The sequence below is a fragment of the Capricornis sumatraensis genome, chromosome 9, assembly GCF_032405125.1.
Source record: "Capricornis sumatraensis isolate serow.1 chromosome 9, serow.2, whole genome shotgun sequence".
NCBI classification, from domain to species: domain Eukaryota; kingdom Metazoa; phylum Chordata; class Mammalia; order Artiodactyla; family Bovidae; genus Capricornis; species Capricornis sumatraensis.
This window is the reverse complement of record NC_091077.1, coordinates 34,676,830-34,693,628: the sequence shown is the minus strand read 5'-3', so window position 1 is coordinate 34,693,628 and position 16,799 is coordinate 34,676,830. Positions and strand designations below refer to the sequence as shown.

Below are 16,799 nucleotides of genomic sequence, written 5' to 3'. Positions count from 1 at the left end.
CTTCAACATCAGTCCTTCCAAATGAACGCCCAGGACTGATTTCCTTTAGGATGGACTGGTTGGATCTCCTTGCAGTCCAAGGGACTCTCAAGAGTCTTCTCCAACACCACAGTTCAAAAGCATCAATTCTTCTGTGCTCAGCTTTCTTTATAGTCCAACTCTCACATCCATATATGACTACTGGACAAACCATAGCCTTGACTAGATGGCCCTTTGTTGGCAAAGTAATGCCTCTGCTTTTTAATATGCTGTCTAAACTTAGCTAGGCTTAAACTGCAGACTCTCTCCTCTTGTAGTGTGTAGTCACTGATATGTCTGTCCAGCTTTTTCTTTTCTTAATTTTAATTTTTTCCTAGGGGTCTCACCTGTGAGATCAGACATGTTTCCATCAGGTCAATCTCTGTAAGTCTTTGCAAGGTCAGGAGACTCATTCCATAACTTTCCTTTCTTTTTTTTTCCCCCCCAACTTGAGTAATCTTGGAACACTTCTTTTTTTCCCTTGAGTAATTCTGGAACATTACTGTGTTTCATAATATTGGAACACAATGTTTTGATTAGGCTTCCAGTAGAAGAAAAATGAGAAACAGGAAAGCTAAAAACTCAACAGAGGAGCATCTCTGGTGGTCTAGTGGTTGGGAATCCACCTATCAATGCAGGGGACGTGGGTTCAACCCCTGGCCCAAGAGGATCCCACATGCCATGGAGCAACTAAGCCTTTGTGCCACAACTACTAAGCCTGTGTGTGCCTAGAGCACATGCTCCACAAGAGAAACCACCACAACTAGAATAGTCTCCACTCACTGCAACTAGAGAAAGCCTGTGTGAAGCAATGAAGATCCAGCAGTCATAAATAAATTTAAAAATCTTTAAAAAGCTCAGCAGAGAAAAAAAGAAAAAGTGAAAGTGTCAGTCACTCAGTCATGTCCAACTCTTTGCAACCCCATGGCCTGTAGCCCACCAGACTCCTCTGTCCATGGGATTTCCCAGGCAAGAACACTGGAGTAGGTCACCATTCCCTTCTCCAGGGGTTCTTCCCCAGCCAGAGATTGAACTCAGGTCTCCTGCACTGCAGGCAGATTCTTTACCATCTGAGCTACCAGGGAAGAGAAAAAAAATCAATAGTTCCTTCAAATTTGCCTTTCTGATTGATGAACAGTCACCAAGAGAGAAGCTGACCACAAGCAGATAAAGGATTCAGGAGGTAAAGGGGGACGTTAAAAAAGACAATAAAACTGCCCCTCTTAAAATAATTAAAAATCACCATGGACAAAGCAAAAGAATCAATGGGTTAGAAGAAGGAAAAGGAACACCTCACTGGAAGTATTTATTACATGCAATAGGAAAACAAAGACTGTAATATTGTTCATTTCAGTATCATTCATTATTATCTGATGTGGAAATATAAATATGAACAGTAATGGAGCTCACTGCAGATGGTGATTGCAGCCATGAAATTAAAAGACACTTACTCCTTGGAAGGAAAGTTATGACCAACCTAGATAGCATATTAAAAAGAAGAGACATTACTTTGTCAACAAAAGTCCGTCTAGTCAAGGCTATGGTTTTTCCAGTGGTCATGTATGGACATGAGAGGTGTACTATGAAGAAAGCTGAGTGCCGAAGAATTAATGCTTTTGAACGGTGGTGTTGGAGAAGACTCTTGAGAGTCCCTTGGACTGCAAGGATATCCAACCAGTCCATCCTAAAGGAGACCAGTCCTGAGTGTTCTTGGAAGGACTGATGTTGAAGCTGAAACTCCAATACTTTGGCCACCTGATGTGAAGAGTTGACTCATTTGAAAAGACCCTGGTGCTGGGAAAGATTGACGGCAGGAGAAGGGCATGACAGAGGGTGAGATGGCTGGATACCATCACTGACTCAATGGACATGGGTTTGGGTGGACTCCAGGAGTTGGTGATGGACAGGGAGGCCTGGCGTGCTGCAGTTTATGGAGTTGCAAAGAGTCAGACACGACTGAGCGACTGAACTGAACTGAACTGAATGGAGCTCTACCCTATTACTTACAAGACCTTAAAAATACATAAAAGAGAATAACTATTTAAATCACAAAGTTGTTTTATGTGGTAAATAAAAACATATATGAAAAAAGCACTGTGTAACCTGTGAACTCTTTTAAAATAATGCCGAATTTACTCAAAGAGAATAAACAAGTGGTTGCCATAGGAGAGGAGAGGGGTGGGAAGATAAGCGAAAAAGGTGAAGGAAATAAAGAGGTACAAATTTCCAGTTACAAAATAAATGTCCTACCTGTATGAAATGTACAGTGTGAGGAATATAGTCGACAATCATGTAATATCTTTGTCTAGTGACACCTGATGCAAAGACCCGACTTATTGGAAAAAACCCTGATGCTTGGAAAGATTGAGGACAAGAGGAGAAGGGAGCAACAGAGCATGAGATGGGTGGATGGGCAAACTCTAGGCGATGGTGAAGGACAGGGGAGCCTGAATGGCTGCAGCCCATGCGGTCACAACGAGTCAGACATGACTTTGCGACTAAACAAAACAATAGTAACTGGTAACACTGGTAACTAGACTTTCTGTGGTGATTGTTTTCTAATGTACAGAAGTATCAAATCACTATTTGGACACCAGGAACTAACACAGTGTTGAAGGTCAATTATAGTTCAACCAACAAAGAAAGATAAGGTTTTTGGTTACCAGAGGTGAGAAGCGGTGAGAGGGGGAACTGGATGAAGGTGGTCAAAAAGTACAAACTTCCAGTTATAAGATAAATTTAAGTACCAGGGATGTAATGTACAATATAATGTAATTAGCACTGCTGTATATTATAGATGAAAGTTGTTAACAAAGTAAATCCTGGCAGTTTCCTGATGGCCTGGTAGTTAGTAGGATCCCAAGCTTTCACTGCTATGGCCCATATTCAATTCCTGGTTGGGGAACTGAGATTCCATAAGCCTCAGCACAGCATATATAAATTAATAAATAAATAAAATAAAACTTAAAGAGTTCTCATCATAAGGAAAAAAAATTTTATTTTTTTAATCTATATGAGATGACATATGTTCTACAAATTTATCAGAATAATCATTTCATGGTATACGCATGGTATACGTCCCATACGGTATATGCAAGTCAAATCATTATGTTGTATTTAAACTTATACAGTGCTGTATGTCAATTAAATCTCAATAAAACTGGAAAAAATTAAAGTACATTACATATTTTTTAAAATAAAAAAACCAAATGTTATACTAGACTATCTCAGAATATATTCTCTCAGTACATAAGCACTAACAGAACTATAAATTTTTAATTCAGGACAAATGTAAACATAGTTAAAAAATTAATGTGCTTTGATGTTCTTTGAAGAAAACATCTATCAGAGGGTAATGATAACATTCTTGTTTTTCTTGTGGAAAATAAATCAAACATTTAGAAAGCTCTGATGTGTTTTTTTTTAATTGGTCACTCATCTTTGGAGACTTAATTAAGAAAAAAACTCCCTCTTGAGATATATCATTTCTGCTCAACTCTGAACATATGATTAGCTTGCACAGTAATTTGTAAATCAGTTAGCGTCCCACATATCTTAGGAATAAACTACTTCAAAGAATAAACAGATTTTCTAGATTAACAAGAAAGAACAAATTAACCTAGTGTCTTAAGAATATACTTTTGATATGCACAAGGAATTAAATTTGAAGACTATCTAGATTTTTATCCTAAAAATTATCATCAATAATCTAGCTTATTTTAAATTTACTCAAACAGTTTTCTAAGTGTCAATACCAACTCAACAATCTCAATTATTATAAAGTAACTGCTTTGGGAATTACCATTTTTCACTTTTACTTATAAAACGTGCAGGCTGATTTACCCTGCTGCTAAGGCAGACCAGACCACAATGACATACATGAGACCCAGATGAAAAGGCAAGTATCTATGAGGGGCAGGCAGTTAATCAGAGATGGATGAAGCAGGACGGACTGGGAGCAATGATGACCTGGACAGATCATACTCAATCTAAAGGCACAACCAATACTCAGGATGGTGGCCCCAAAGCTGCTTGATCTCCCTATTCTTACAGAAACCAGAAATCCGGATTCTGATATAAAACATCCTCATTTTTAACTATTAACAAACCAATTTCAAACTGGTAAAGATATAGTTTTAAACAAAACATCTGTGGGCTGCCAGCTTGTGGCTCCTGTGTTCTTCTTAAACACCTACAGTTTTCCCTGCTTCACTTTCTCATGTGTTCATTCCCATCACCTTTTTCTCCTAAATATTCAAGCCTAAAGAATACAGAAAAGGTTAAGACATGGAATAAGGAAACAAGATGTTATTAAAGGGTACAAACTTGGAAGCAGAAGATGAAAAAATGCTGGAGATCTAATACACAGCACTCTGATATAGTCAACAATACTATATTACATACTTCAAACTTGCTAACAGATTACATTTTAAAACTTCTCAGCACAAAAAAGGAAATGATAATTAGGTGACAACAGTTAACCACTACCAGGGATAATCATACTGAACATATAAATGTATCAAATCAACAGGCTGTATACCTTAAACTTACATAACATTGTACACCGACCAAGCGTATCTCAATTTACGTAAAAAAGGAGCTGTGTGCATGCTAAGTCACTTCAGTTGTACATGACTGACTCTTTGAGACCCTATGGACTGCAGCCTACCAGTCTCCTCTGGCCCTGAGATTCTCCAGGCAAGAATACTGGAATGGGTCGCCATGCCCTTCTCCAAAGAATCATCCCAACCCAGAGATCGAACCTATTTCTCTTACGTCTCCTGCATTGGCAGGTGGGCTCTTCATCACTAGTACCACCTGGGAATCCTAAAAAAGGAGCTAGAAAATACTAACACTCAGGCATCCTGTTACTAAGCTTGAAGTAAACATACTTCTTTATGGTCCAACTCTCACATCCATACGTGACTACTGGAAAAACCATAGCTTTGACTAGACGGACCTTCATCAGCCAAGTAATGTCTCTGCTTTTCAATATGGTGCCTGGGTTGGTCACAGTTTTTCTTCCAAGGAGTAATCGTCTTTTAATTTCATGGCCGTAGTCACAATCTGCAGTAATTTTGGAACCCAAGAAAGGAAAGTTTGTCACTGTTTCCATTGTTTCCCCATCTATTTGCCATGAAGTGATGGCACCAGATGCCATGATCTTAGTTTTTTGAAGACTGAGTTTTAAGCCAGCTTTTTCACTCTACTCTTTCACTTTCATCAAGAGGCTTTCTAGTTCTTATTCTCTTTCTGCCATAAGTGTGGTGTCATCTGCATATCTGAGGTTATTGATATTTGTCTGAGCAACACGATTCCATCTTGTGCTTCATCCAACCCCAGCATTTTGCAGGATGTACTCTGCATACATAAGTTAAAAAGGCAAGGTGACAATATACAGCCTTGACATACTCCTTTCCCAATTTGGAACCAGTCCGTTATTCCATGTCCAGTTCCAACTGCTGCTTCTTGACCTGCATACAGATTTCTCAGAAGGCAGGTCAGGTGGTCTGGTAGTCCCATCTCTTTCAGAATTTTCCAGTTTGTTGTGATCCACACAAAGGCAATGGCGTAGTCAATCAAGCAGAAATAGATGTTTTTCTGGAACTCTCTTGCTTTTCTGATGATCCATGGGATGTTGGCAATTGGATCTCTGCCTTTTCTAAAATCAGCTTGAACATCTGGAAGTTCTCAGTTCACGTACTGTTGAATCCTGGTTTGGAGAATTTTGAGCATAATTTTGCTAGCCTGTGAGATGAGTGCAGTTGTGCAGTAGCTCGAACGTTCTTTGGCACTGCCCTTCTTTGGGACTGACCTTTTCCAGTCCTGTGGCTACTGCTGAGTTTCCCAAATTTGCTGGCATATTGAGTACAGCACTTTCACGGCATCACCTTTTAGGATTTGAAATTGGAATTCCATCACTTCCACTAGCTTTGTTCGTAGTGATGCTTCCTAAGGCCTACTTGACCACATTCCAGGATGTCTGGCTCTAGGTGAGTGACCACACCATCGTGATTATCTGGATCATTAAGATCTTTTTGTATAGTTCTTCTGGTCATTCTTGCTACCTCTTCTTCACATCTTCTGCTTCTGTTAGGTCCATACCATTTTTGTCCTTTATTGTGCCCATCTTTGCCTGAAATGTTCCCTTGGTATCTCTAATTCACTTGGTATCTAATTTTCTTTTCTGTGAGAATTAGAGCATAAAGAAAGCTGAGCGCCAAAGAATTGGTGCTTTTGAACTGTGGTGTTGGAGAAGAATCTTGAGAGCCATTGGGACTGCAAGGAGATCAAGCCAGTCAATCATAAAGGAGATCAGTCCTGAATAATCAGTCCTGGAAGGACTGATGCTAAAGCTGAAACTCTAAAACTTTGGCCAACTGATGCGAAGAACTGACTCACTGGAAAAGACCCTGAAGCTGGGAAAGATTGAAGGCAGGAGAAGAAGGGGACGACAGAGAATGAGATGTTTGGATGGCATCATCATGGACATGAGTTTGAGCAAGCTTCCGGAACTGGTAATGGACAGGGAAGCCTGGGGTGCTGCAGTCCATGGGGTCACAAAGGGTCAGACATGACTAGGTGACTGAACTGAACTGAAACATACTTCAGCTTAAAAAGTATGAAAACAGAGCTACTCCTACCGCTTTAATAGCTCTGCTTTAACTAGTGACTACATCCACTCCACAATCAAAATAACACGGCTTCTTCAGCAAGCGTGGAGCGTACAGCAAAGAGTCAAGCTTGCAGGAGCTTGGGAGGAGCTGGGGAGCCAAGCGGACTGGAGCCAGGGACCCTGCTCTGCTACCTGATTGTTACCTCCACCTTTGCATCCTTCAAAAGCTAATGATGTCATCAACTCCAGAAGGCTGCTATGGGACATAAAAAATAGCAAATAGAAAACACCTCATCTCAGTGGATGACCTGCTAATGACCAGTATCTAATAAATGGGTGCTATTTATATCAATGTGGGTTCACATAATCCTTACAACTTTGTACTTTCGAAAGAAAAAAAGCACTGGAGAGAGAAAAATCACGTCTCAGGGCCGATCTGTGTCAGTTTATGTATATGTTGTCCCTGCTGTCTTCCTCCCTCAGACACATTAAAACATTCTCTGTTCTTATTTTTATGACCAATGATTTGCAAGTGGTTTCCAACTCTTGTTCGCAGGCAGGAATATCCACAGAAGACATAAAGATATAATTAAGATGTTTGGCATCTTTACTATAATGAGGCTCTGACTCTTCCCAGGCAAGCCTTTACCACTGTATCTCCATTCGGTTTGCATTTCTCTTAATAAAACAGAGTATAAATTATGATAGCTAAAAGCCACCCACGGAAGTCAAATTGACACCTCCATTCAAAAAAAAAAAAACTTCAGTGGCTATTTTGTCGGGCTCTAGTGCTTTAGGAAATGGCAACCCACGCCAGTGTTCTTGCCGGGAGAATCCCAGGGACGCAGGAGCCTAGTGGGCTGCCGTCTATGGGGTCGCACAGAGTCGGACACGACTGAAGCGACTTAGCGGCAGCGGCAGCAGTGCTTTAGGCTCAAACTTCCTGCTGCTGCTTAGTCCCTCAGTCATGTCCAATTCTTTTCAACCCCATGGACTATAGTCCACCAAATTCCTCTGCCCATAGGATTTTTCAGGCAAGAATACTGGAAGGGGCTTCCATTTCCTTCTCCAGTAGATCTTCATGACCCAGGGATCCAACTCATATCTCCTGGACTGCAGGCAGATTCTTTATCTGCTAAGCTAAAGAGGAAGATTAGAAGAGTGAAAGTGGTTAAACACTCAATCATGTCCGACTCTGCAATCCCATGGACTGCAGTCCGCCAGGAATTCTAACTTCCTAACACAGCTTATTTGGCCCTTCCCAGCAGAACCACCATCAACCTCTGCAGCCTCACCTCTCCCTCCTTTCTGCCAAGCTCTCCAAATACACTGTACAGATACAGTGTACTCCTGTACATGCTGCTCCTTTTAACAGGGACATACTTTTTATAAAATCTGTAACCTGCAATACCAAACTAGTAGGGATCTTTTAAAGGATATTTCATTCATATTTTGTTGTGGGATCCAGAGTCACAAAACACACCTCGGAAGACGCTCAAGACAGTGGAGTATAGCTTATTCCCCCAGCGGGTCCAAGAGGAATCAGTTCCCAACAAGGACCCTGATGTTTCTGAGAGGCCCAGTTTCATACCCAACCCCCACGTGACTGGTTACATATTAGCAACCTCTTTGTTGTATATGACTGAGTTTTACAATAAGTAGGTGCTAGGAGAATAAACAATTAAGTTAAGGGGGAGGGGGGATAATGGTTATACATCAAGGGGGGATGTCTCCATGGTTAATCTAACAGGGGCAGCCTGACCTCAACTACAATCTCCATTTGCCATCTGTAGGGAGGGAAGTCTCCAGGAGACCTGGTTTCCATTAGCAACAGTTTCCTCACTCTTGGGCAGGGTTCAGGCCCAGTTCATATCCTATCTTTAAGACCAATGACAGGCCTCAAGATGGAGTCTCTCCTGCTTTCCTCACACTGGCCCCAACATTTAAGATATGATCTATTTCTAACGAGCAAGATAATTTAAATTGAGTCTACACTTCCCAAACAAAACCAATCTCTAGGACTCTTTGCTGCTGCTGCTGCTGCTGCTGCTGCTGCTAAGTCACTTCAGTCGTGTCCAACTCTGTGCGACCCCATAGACGGCAGCCCACCAGGCTCCCCCGTCCCTGGGATTCTTCAGGCAAGAACACTGGAGTGGGTTGCCATTTCCTTCTCCAATGCATGAAAGTGAAAAGTGAAAGTGAAGTCGCTCAGTCGTGCCCGACTCTTAGAGACCCCATGGATTGTAGCCCACCAGGCTCCTTCTTCCATGGGATTTTCCAGGCAAGAGTACTGGAGTGGGGTGCCATTGCCTTCTGTGCTAGAACTCTGTAGGCAGTGATAATTATAGTAATGTATTTAGAGAAATAAATAGTGTTTTAAGTATTAAAAAAGGGCAAAATGATTGTGACATACTGACCACTCAAACCTAAAAATGCATTTCAATTTTAAAAACTATTATAAGCATAACAGTAAAGAAGTTCACTCAGGCAACTAGTTGAGACCCTAACAGCCTAATGAAATAAAATATAAATAGCTATAAATTAGTTTATATTTTATTGGTAACACCTAAATATTCTATTTCTAGAACTGTATCCTAACCAATTAAAAAAATAACATGCCAAGGGAAAGAAAAGTCCTTAAAAGGTAGAAAATTTCACCAGAAAAAGCAAAACCCAGAAATGTCAGAGTGAATTATAATTCTCAAATATTAACTAAATAAAACTGAAAACAAGCTAAAATCCAGTAAATTTTTTAAACAGTAGATCAGGTTAGAGGGGAGAGAGGAATGAAAAGGCAGGGCCAAGAGGATTTTTAAGGCAGTGAAAACACTCTGCATGAACTATATTAGCAGATAAATATTATTACAAATTTGTCCAAACTTAAGACATGTACAACACCCAGAGTAAACCCTAATCTAAACTATGGACTTTTAAGTGATAATGATGTGTCACTCGAGTCCATCAATTGTAACAAATGTACCACTCTGGAAGGGGATGTTGATAACTGAGAAGCTATGTATGTGGTGGGGGGATGGAGGGGGCAGAGGCCATATGGGAAATCTCTGTACCTTCCTCTCAAGTTTGTTATCAATCTAAAAGTGCTTTAAAACACAAGGAGAAACAGGTCAGAAACATTATAAAATTTTGCTAACCACAGAAGACTAGTTTTTAAACTATTTCAACTACAGTTCTGAGTAAAAAGCGATATGATAAAGCTAGCATAATTTAGCTCTGGATTTATATTTGAAACATTTTTCTTTCAGCGTTCTACTAGACCTCTTTGCCGCATTTTTAAGTGTTATCATCTAACAACTTTAGACAATTTATTTAACTAAATTGTATTCACCCCTCTCTTCCAAACAGTCTCTTCTAGATACAAACTACTCACCTTTGTCAAAGGTCTACAGAATACCTACTAGACATATACAGTCAGAAAATATAAAAAGGTCCTTACACTCAAGATTCTGACTCTGAGGTCTTTTGATTGAGCCCTGGGAAAAGGTCAAATGGTAAAGAAAAGCAACCAGTCTGTCCTTCGGCTCCCCTTCTTGAAACACTTTTCTCTTGGTTGAATCATTCTTATCTTTCAAGTCTCAATATAAGTGCTATCTTTTCAGAAATCTTTCCTGACATCATCCTGCTATTTTCTATTACAACATCCCACTTCTCTCCTTCATTGCTGTTCTTTTGTGGTTTTTTTTTTAAATCTGTAATTACTATTTGGTTGTTTTTTTTACTGGTTTCTCATCTGTACCCAACAACAAACTAAACAGTCTATATGGATAAAGCCTCCAACTGTATTAACAGTAATTAGCAAAGTACTCCATACACAATGATTATATGAAGACATTCACCTCTTACTCCAGAGAAGAGTCTGATGTAGACCAATGTAGAGGTGACAACTTAACCATGAAAACTGGTAAGATCATCTGTGGGAAATGAATGGAATTAGAACAAGAGAATATACAAAAAAGACCTTGAGGTGGCCCAACATTGACAGTTTGAATAGAACAGGCAAAGAAGACTAGGATAGAAAAGTCAGATAAATCACACAGAAACCAAAGAAAGAATGTTTCAAGGAATATTTCAATGGCAGAATTCTCCCAAGAGGTCCAGTAAAAATTGAAAGGCTCCATTAGCTTTCATTCCATTAAGGTTAATGGTGGGACTTCCCTGGTGGGACTTCCCTGGTGGTCCAGTGGCTAAGATTACACACTCACAATGCAGGGAGCCCAGATTCGATCCTTGGTCAGGGAACTAGATTCCACATGTCACAACTAAGAGTTTGCATGTCACAACTAAAGATCACATACGCCACAACAAAGATCAAAGATTCCTTGTGCTGCAACTAAGACCCCAAACAGCCACATATAATAAAAATAAATACGCATTTCTTACAGCCTATGTTAATGTTACAACAGAAAAGAAAGTTATTTTAAAAAATTGTACATCTGTATGAGACACAAACAAGCAGGGAAAACAGTCCTTACAATCGTGAAAGTACATTCAGTTCAGTTCAGTCACTCAGTCGTGTCCCACTATTTGCGACCCCATGAATCACAGCAAGCCAGGCCTCACTGTCAATCACCAATTCCGGGAGTTTACTCAAACCTATGTCCATCGAGTTGGTGATGCCATCCAGCCATCTCATCCTCTGTCGTCCCCTTCTCCTCCTGCCCCCAATCCCTCCTAGCATCAGAGTCTTTTCCAGTGAGTCAACTCTTCGCATGAGGTGGCCAAAGTATTGGAGTTTCAGCTTTAGCATCAGTCCTTCCAGTGAACACCCAGGACTGATTTCCTTGCAGTCCAAGGGACTCTCAAGAATCTTCTCCAACACCACAGTTCAAAAGCATCAATTCTTCGGCGCTCAGCTTTCTTCACAGTCCAACTCTCATATCCATACATGACCGCTGGAAAAACCATAGCCTTGACTAGATGGACCTTTGCTGACAAAGTAATTTCTCTGCTTTTTAATAGGCTATCTAGGTTGGTTCTTGCCTGGAGAACCCCAGGGACGGGGGAGCCTGGTGGGCTGCCGTCTATGGGGTCGCACAGAGTCGGACATGACTGAAACGACTTAACAGCAGCAGGTTGGTCATAACTTTCCTTCCACGGGGTAAGCGTCCTTTAATTTCATGGCTGCAATCTCCATCTGCAGTGATTTTGGAGCCCCCCCCCCCAAAATAAAGTCAGCCACTGTTTCCACTGTTTGCCCATCTATTTGCCATGAAGTGATGGAACCAGATGCCATGATCTTAGTTTTCTGAATGTTGAGCTTTAAGCCAATTTTTTCACTCTCCTCTTTTACTTTCATCAAGAGGCTTTTTAGTTCCTCTTCAATTTCTGCCATAACTAAATCGAGCAGACAATGCTAATTGCTACTTCCCTGGTGGCTCAGAGGTTAAAGCGTCTGCCTCCAGTGCGGGAGACTCGGGTTCGATCCCTGGGTCGGGAAGATCCCCTGGAGAAGGAAATAGTAACCCACTCCAGTATTCTTGCCTGGAGAAGCCCGTGGACGGAAAAGCCTGGTAGGCTACAGTCCACGGGGTCGCAAAGCGTCCGACACGACTGAGCGACTTCACTCACATTCACTCAGTTTAATAAACAGTCTCCTCATTAGACCAGAAGAGGCCCAGTGAGCTCAGAGACATGTTCTATCCATTCCTGCTGCTGCTAAGTCGCTTCAGTCATGTCCGACTCTGTGCGACCCCATAGACGGCAGCCCATCGGTCTCCGCCGTGCCTGGGATTCTCCAGGCAAGAACACTGGAGTGGGTTGCCATTTCCTTGTCCAATGCACGAAAGTGAAGTCGCTCAGTCGTGTCCGACTCTTAGCGACCCCATGGACTGCAGCCTACCAGGCTCCTCCGTCCATGGGATTTTCCAGGCAAGAATTGTGGAGTGGGTTGCCATTGCCTTCTCCGCAATCCATGCCTAGGTTTCCAGAAAGCGAGCACAGTGCCTGGCTCACAGTAGGTGCTCACTATATATTTCTAAGTGAATTCAGAATTCGGAATCCAATCTCAACTACTGTAATAGCCACCTTGATTGTCTCTAGTCTCTAACCCGTTTTATGCTTTTGTTTTGTTTTGACCGTGAGATGGCTGTGTCACATAAACATAAAAGTGTTATTACTGTTACTACGCCTTACTTCCTCCATCAGACACTTGTTTCTTGACAGCGGAGCTTCTGTCCGCTCATCGCATGACCCTCTAGTGTCTTGCATGAATTAAGGGTAAGTAATCCTGAACCTGGAGAAAAGGCTTCTTACTGAAAGAGTGGTGGCTATTTCACAGTGATTTCAACGTCAACCAGTGGACCCTGCTGCTCCAAGCGCAGAGACAACGCTCCCCTGGTCCGAGTCGCAGCAGCCGCCTCCCCGGCAGGGGGCGCTGCAGCGCGCCCCTTCCCTCCCCCACCCCGCCCCCCAAGTCCGCCGCGGGCCTTCAGTCCCCGCCCTCGCCCCCGCCCGGCGGTCACCTGCAGTGGCTGCACTCGGGCCTCCGCTCCGCCGGCTCCACTGGCAGTTCCCACAGCCCGTCCGCACTGGCCGCATACGCCTCCGCGTCCAAAACAGACGCCGCTGGCGCTGACCCGCCCACCCGCGGCTCCTCCTCCTCGGGCGTCTGAGACCTCAAGGTCCCAGGCGGCCACGCGACGGGGTCCCCGAGTGTTCGCGCCTCTTGGTGCTGCTCCATGGCAGGCGCTCACGGCCGGCCCTCACATCGCTTCACTGCTACCGCCGGGGGGCGCCACAAGCTGAAGAAACCGTCCCGCGTCGCACGGCGCTACGCACGCACGCCACGTACGGAGGGCGGGTCTCCGAAGCCCAGGCGGAAGACCCCCCCCGCCCGCCGCGGAGAAGGAATGAGCCCATTGGTTTGTGCCTAGTAAAACAGCTCAGCTGGAACCCGGAAGCAAAGTGTGGTTTGTCCTGGGAAGCTACTGAGGTTAGGGTAGTGTCTCTGGGGCAAGCAAAGAAATCTTTTCTAAAAACATCTCAGGTGGCAAAGTTGTACTTTCCTTATTTTTAACCCCTTCAAAAGTGAAAGTAAAGTGGAATTCTGCATATTCCGCCTCAGGATGGCAGTTTAATAATTATTAGTAGCTGTGTGAGTGTACACAGTCGCAGCCGCTGATGTACTTGGTAGTTTCAGGCCAGCATGGGAAAGTATGCACCGACTGTAAATAGGATTCACTGCTGGTCTGCTTCAGAGGATTTCCTACTCAGGTCGGGAACCTGTGCCCTGTGACTTGTACTTGGTATTTCCAATAGCAAACATGCATTTTACGCTAGACACTAAATATTTCTTTAAATGAGGTTTTTTTGTTTTGTTTCATTATCCGAGGACCCTAAGCTCAGGAGGCAATAAGAGAGCTGAGCTTTCATGGAGAGGAAAGAAAAGCCACAGAAAGATAACTGCTTTGCCTAAGGTTTTACAGCTCTGAAAAACAGCAATATAGCCCGCAGTTTTTTAAAAACTAACTAACTTCACTTTAGAAAAGAGACTACTTCTTGCCTTATATGGGTGCTGATTCTTCTCACTTATTAATACTTTGTTACTTCTTCCAGCATTCAATGTTTTAAACAAAAAAAGTTTTCACCAGACATATGAATTGTTTTGCAATGACAATTATCTTGATTCTTGAGCTACGAAAGAGTAAATATAAAATAAAGTAGATTTATCATTGATAGTAATAGAACAGTACTGTATTTCTTAAAATGTTGATCTCACTATGACATTTTTAGTCATCTTAAAATCAAGCTTGTATATAGAATACAAGGCTATTGTTTTCAACTTTTCTGCATTCTTTTCCCCTGAAAAGGGTACCTGTCATTTATTTTGGGGTACTCGAAGGGAGAATAGAAAAAAGCTGGAAAACCTGCCTGGTGATGAATGTGGGATGGGAGAAAAAGCTGGAACTTAATGTCAGTTGTAGTTGGGAGATAATGAAATCCTAGAGACTGTACAAAAGGAGGTGAATCAAAACAAAGAAATAAGGATGCAATTTAGATTGGAGAACCAACTCTTTAACTACTAAAAGTCTCCTGTGACAACCCTTAAACTCTGATCTCCAGTCTCAAGATGTGAAATGTTCTGGCAAGTCATTTAAGGTCCCTCCAGACTCCCAACTATGAATTATGTGAAGGAAATTAAGTTCTAACAAGCCTATTTATATTTGGTTTTCTCTTTTAGCACCCAACATGAGATCGTCGGTTGTACCCATCAAAGAATTCAAAATCCAACCATTTATTTCTACTACCTCTGCCCTGATTCAAGCCTGTGTCATCTCTTGCCTAGAATATTACCATAAACACATTTAAATGGGCCCCTGCTTCATCCTTGCTTCTCTACAGTTCATTCTCCTAGAGGTTGACCAGAATCAAAGAAAACTCCCATGCAGGTGGGATAGAGCCAGAGCTGGGTGAAAAGACAATCACTTTTCCCCTCTGAAAAGCAAGAAATTCGCCCAACGTCCAGTTTATGAACCCTGACCTTAAGAAGCCTGAAAAAAATGTATCACACACCCAGCCAGCTGCTATTTTATGTGAGTTTACCAGCCTGAGACAGACTTCAATACCAAAATAAAAACCATCAGTCACCAAACCTCTGAGAAATACCAAGGCACTAGGAAGCTAAGCAAAAGCTCCTTTAAAAGAGAAAACCAACTTAGTTCATCAGTGTTAACAAACTAATCTTAAGATGTTAATTTATGTTTTATTTATCTCTCAACTCCTAGTAACCAGATCATTATGCTCTTTGTTTCAAGGGAGTCTGAGAGGTTAAAACAGATTAGAGACAACCTCAACATCAGGCCTGATGTTTGTGCACATGTGTGCGAGGAATGAGATGGATGTGTCCTTGAGTTAAAAGCAAAGATTGTTAGACTGTTAGAGGGAAGATTTCCCTGAGAAGGGGACAAAGGGTTACCAAAATCCCATTCCTAACCCCCAGCGCTCCCAGGTAATGATACCACACCCAGAGGGGAGGAATGAGGGGATGATTTCCTGGATGCCTTAGAGGAGATGAACCCTAGATTCCAAATTTCCCAGGCTTGTGAAGATTCTGCCGCTGCCACCAAGTTACATGTGACCAACAACCAGGGACTACGGCGTTTCATTGATAGCAAATGATTACAGAAGTTCCAAGGGGGCCTCCTGGGTATTTTGGCTCATGGTTCAACAGCATTAATTCTTCGGCGCTCAGCTTTCTTCACAGTCCAACTCTCACATCCATACATGACTACTGGAAAAACCATAGCCTTGACTAGACGGACCTTTGTTAGCAAAGTAATGTCTCTGCTTTTTAATATGTTGTCTAGGTTAGTCATAAGTTTCCTTCCAAGGAGTAAGCGTCTTAATTTCATGGCTGCAATCACCATCTGCAGTGATTTTGGAGCCCCAAAAAATAACGTCTGATACTGTTTCCACTGTTTGCCCATCTATTTGCCATAAAGTGATGGGACCAGATGCCATGATCTTAATTTTCTGAATGTTGAGCTTTAAGCCAACTTTTTCACCCTCCTATTTCACTTTCATCAGGAGGCTTTTTAGTTCCTCTTCACTTTCTGCCAATCACACAGACCGCAGCCTTGTCTAACTAATGAAACTAAGCCATGCCCTGTGGGGCCACCCAAGACAGACGAGTCATGATGGAGAGGTCTGACAGAATGTGATCCACTGGAGAAGGGAAGGCAAACCACTTCAGTATTTTTGCCTTGAGAACCCCCTGAACAGTATGAAAATGATAGGATACTGAAAGAGGAACTCCTCAGGCCGGTAGGTGCCCAATATGCTACTGGAGATCAGTGGAGAAATAACTCCAGAAAGAATGAAGGGATGGAGCCAAAGCAAAAACAATACCCAGTTGTGGATTTGACTGGTGATAGAAGCAATTTTTCCCAGCTCCCTGGAAAACCTCATTTTTCTTTTTGTTGCATTCCTCACTCACAATTCGCTTAATATGACTCAAATTGTAAATAGACATTGGTAGGAAGATTTCTAGCAAACTGCAAAAACAGGGACTTCCCTGGAGTCCGGTGGTTAAGACTGCGCCTCCACTGCAAGGGGCACAAGTTCAGTCTCTGGTTGGGGAACTAAGATCCTGCATGCTTTTCAGTGGGCCTCCCTCAAAAAAATTAATAAATAATAATGATAAAGTTGT

The 16,799-nt window shown here is 42.2% G+C and overlaps 1 protein-coding gene across 1 annotated transcript in view; it reads right to left on the bottom strand.

Moving 5' to 3' along the window:
- Positions 1-13,331, bottom strand: part of DTWD2 (DTW domain containing 2) — a 74,439-nt gene extending 61,108 nt beyond the window's left edge. The window contains exon 1 of the mRNA XM_068981394.1: positions 13,114-13,331. Coding sequence (XP_068837495.1) covers positions 13,114-13,331 — 218 coding nt within the window. The remainder of the gene's footprint in view (positions 1-13,113) is intronic.
- Between the last annotated feature and the right edge of the window lie 3,468 nt (positions 13,332-16,799).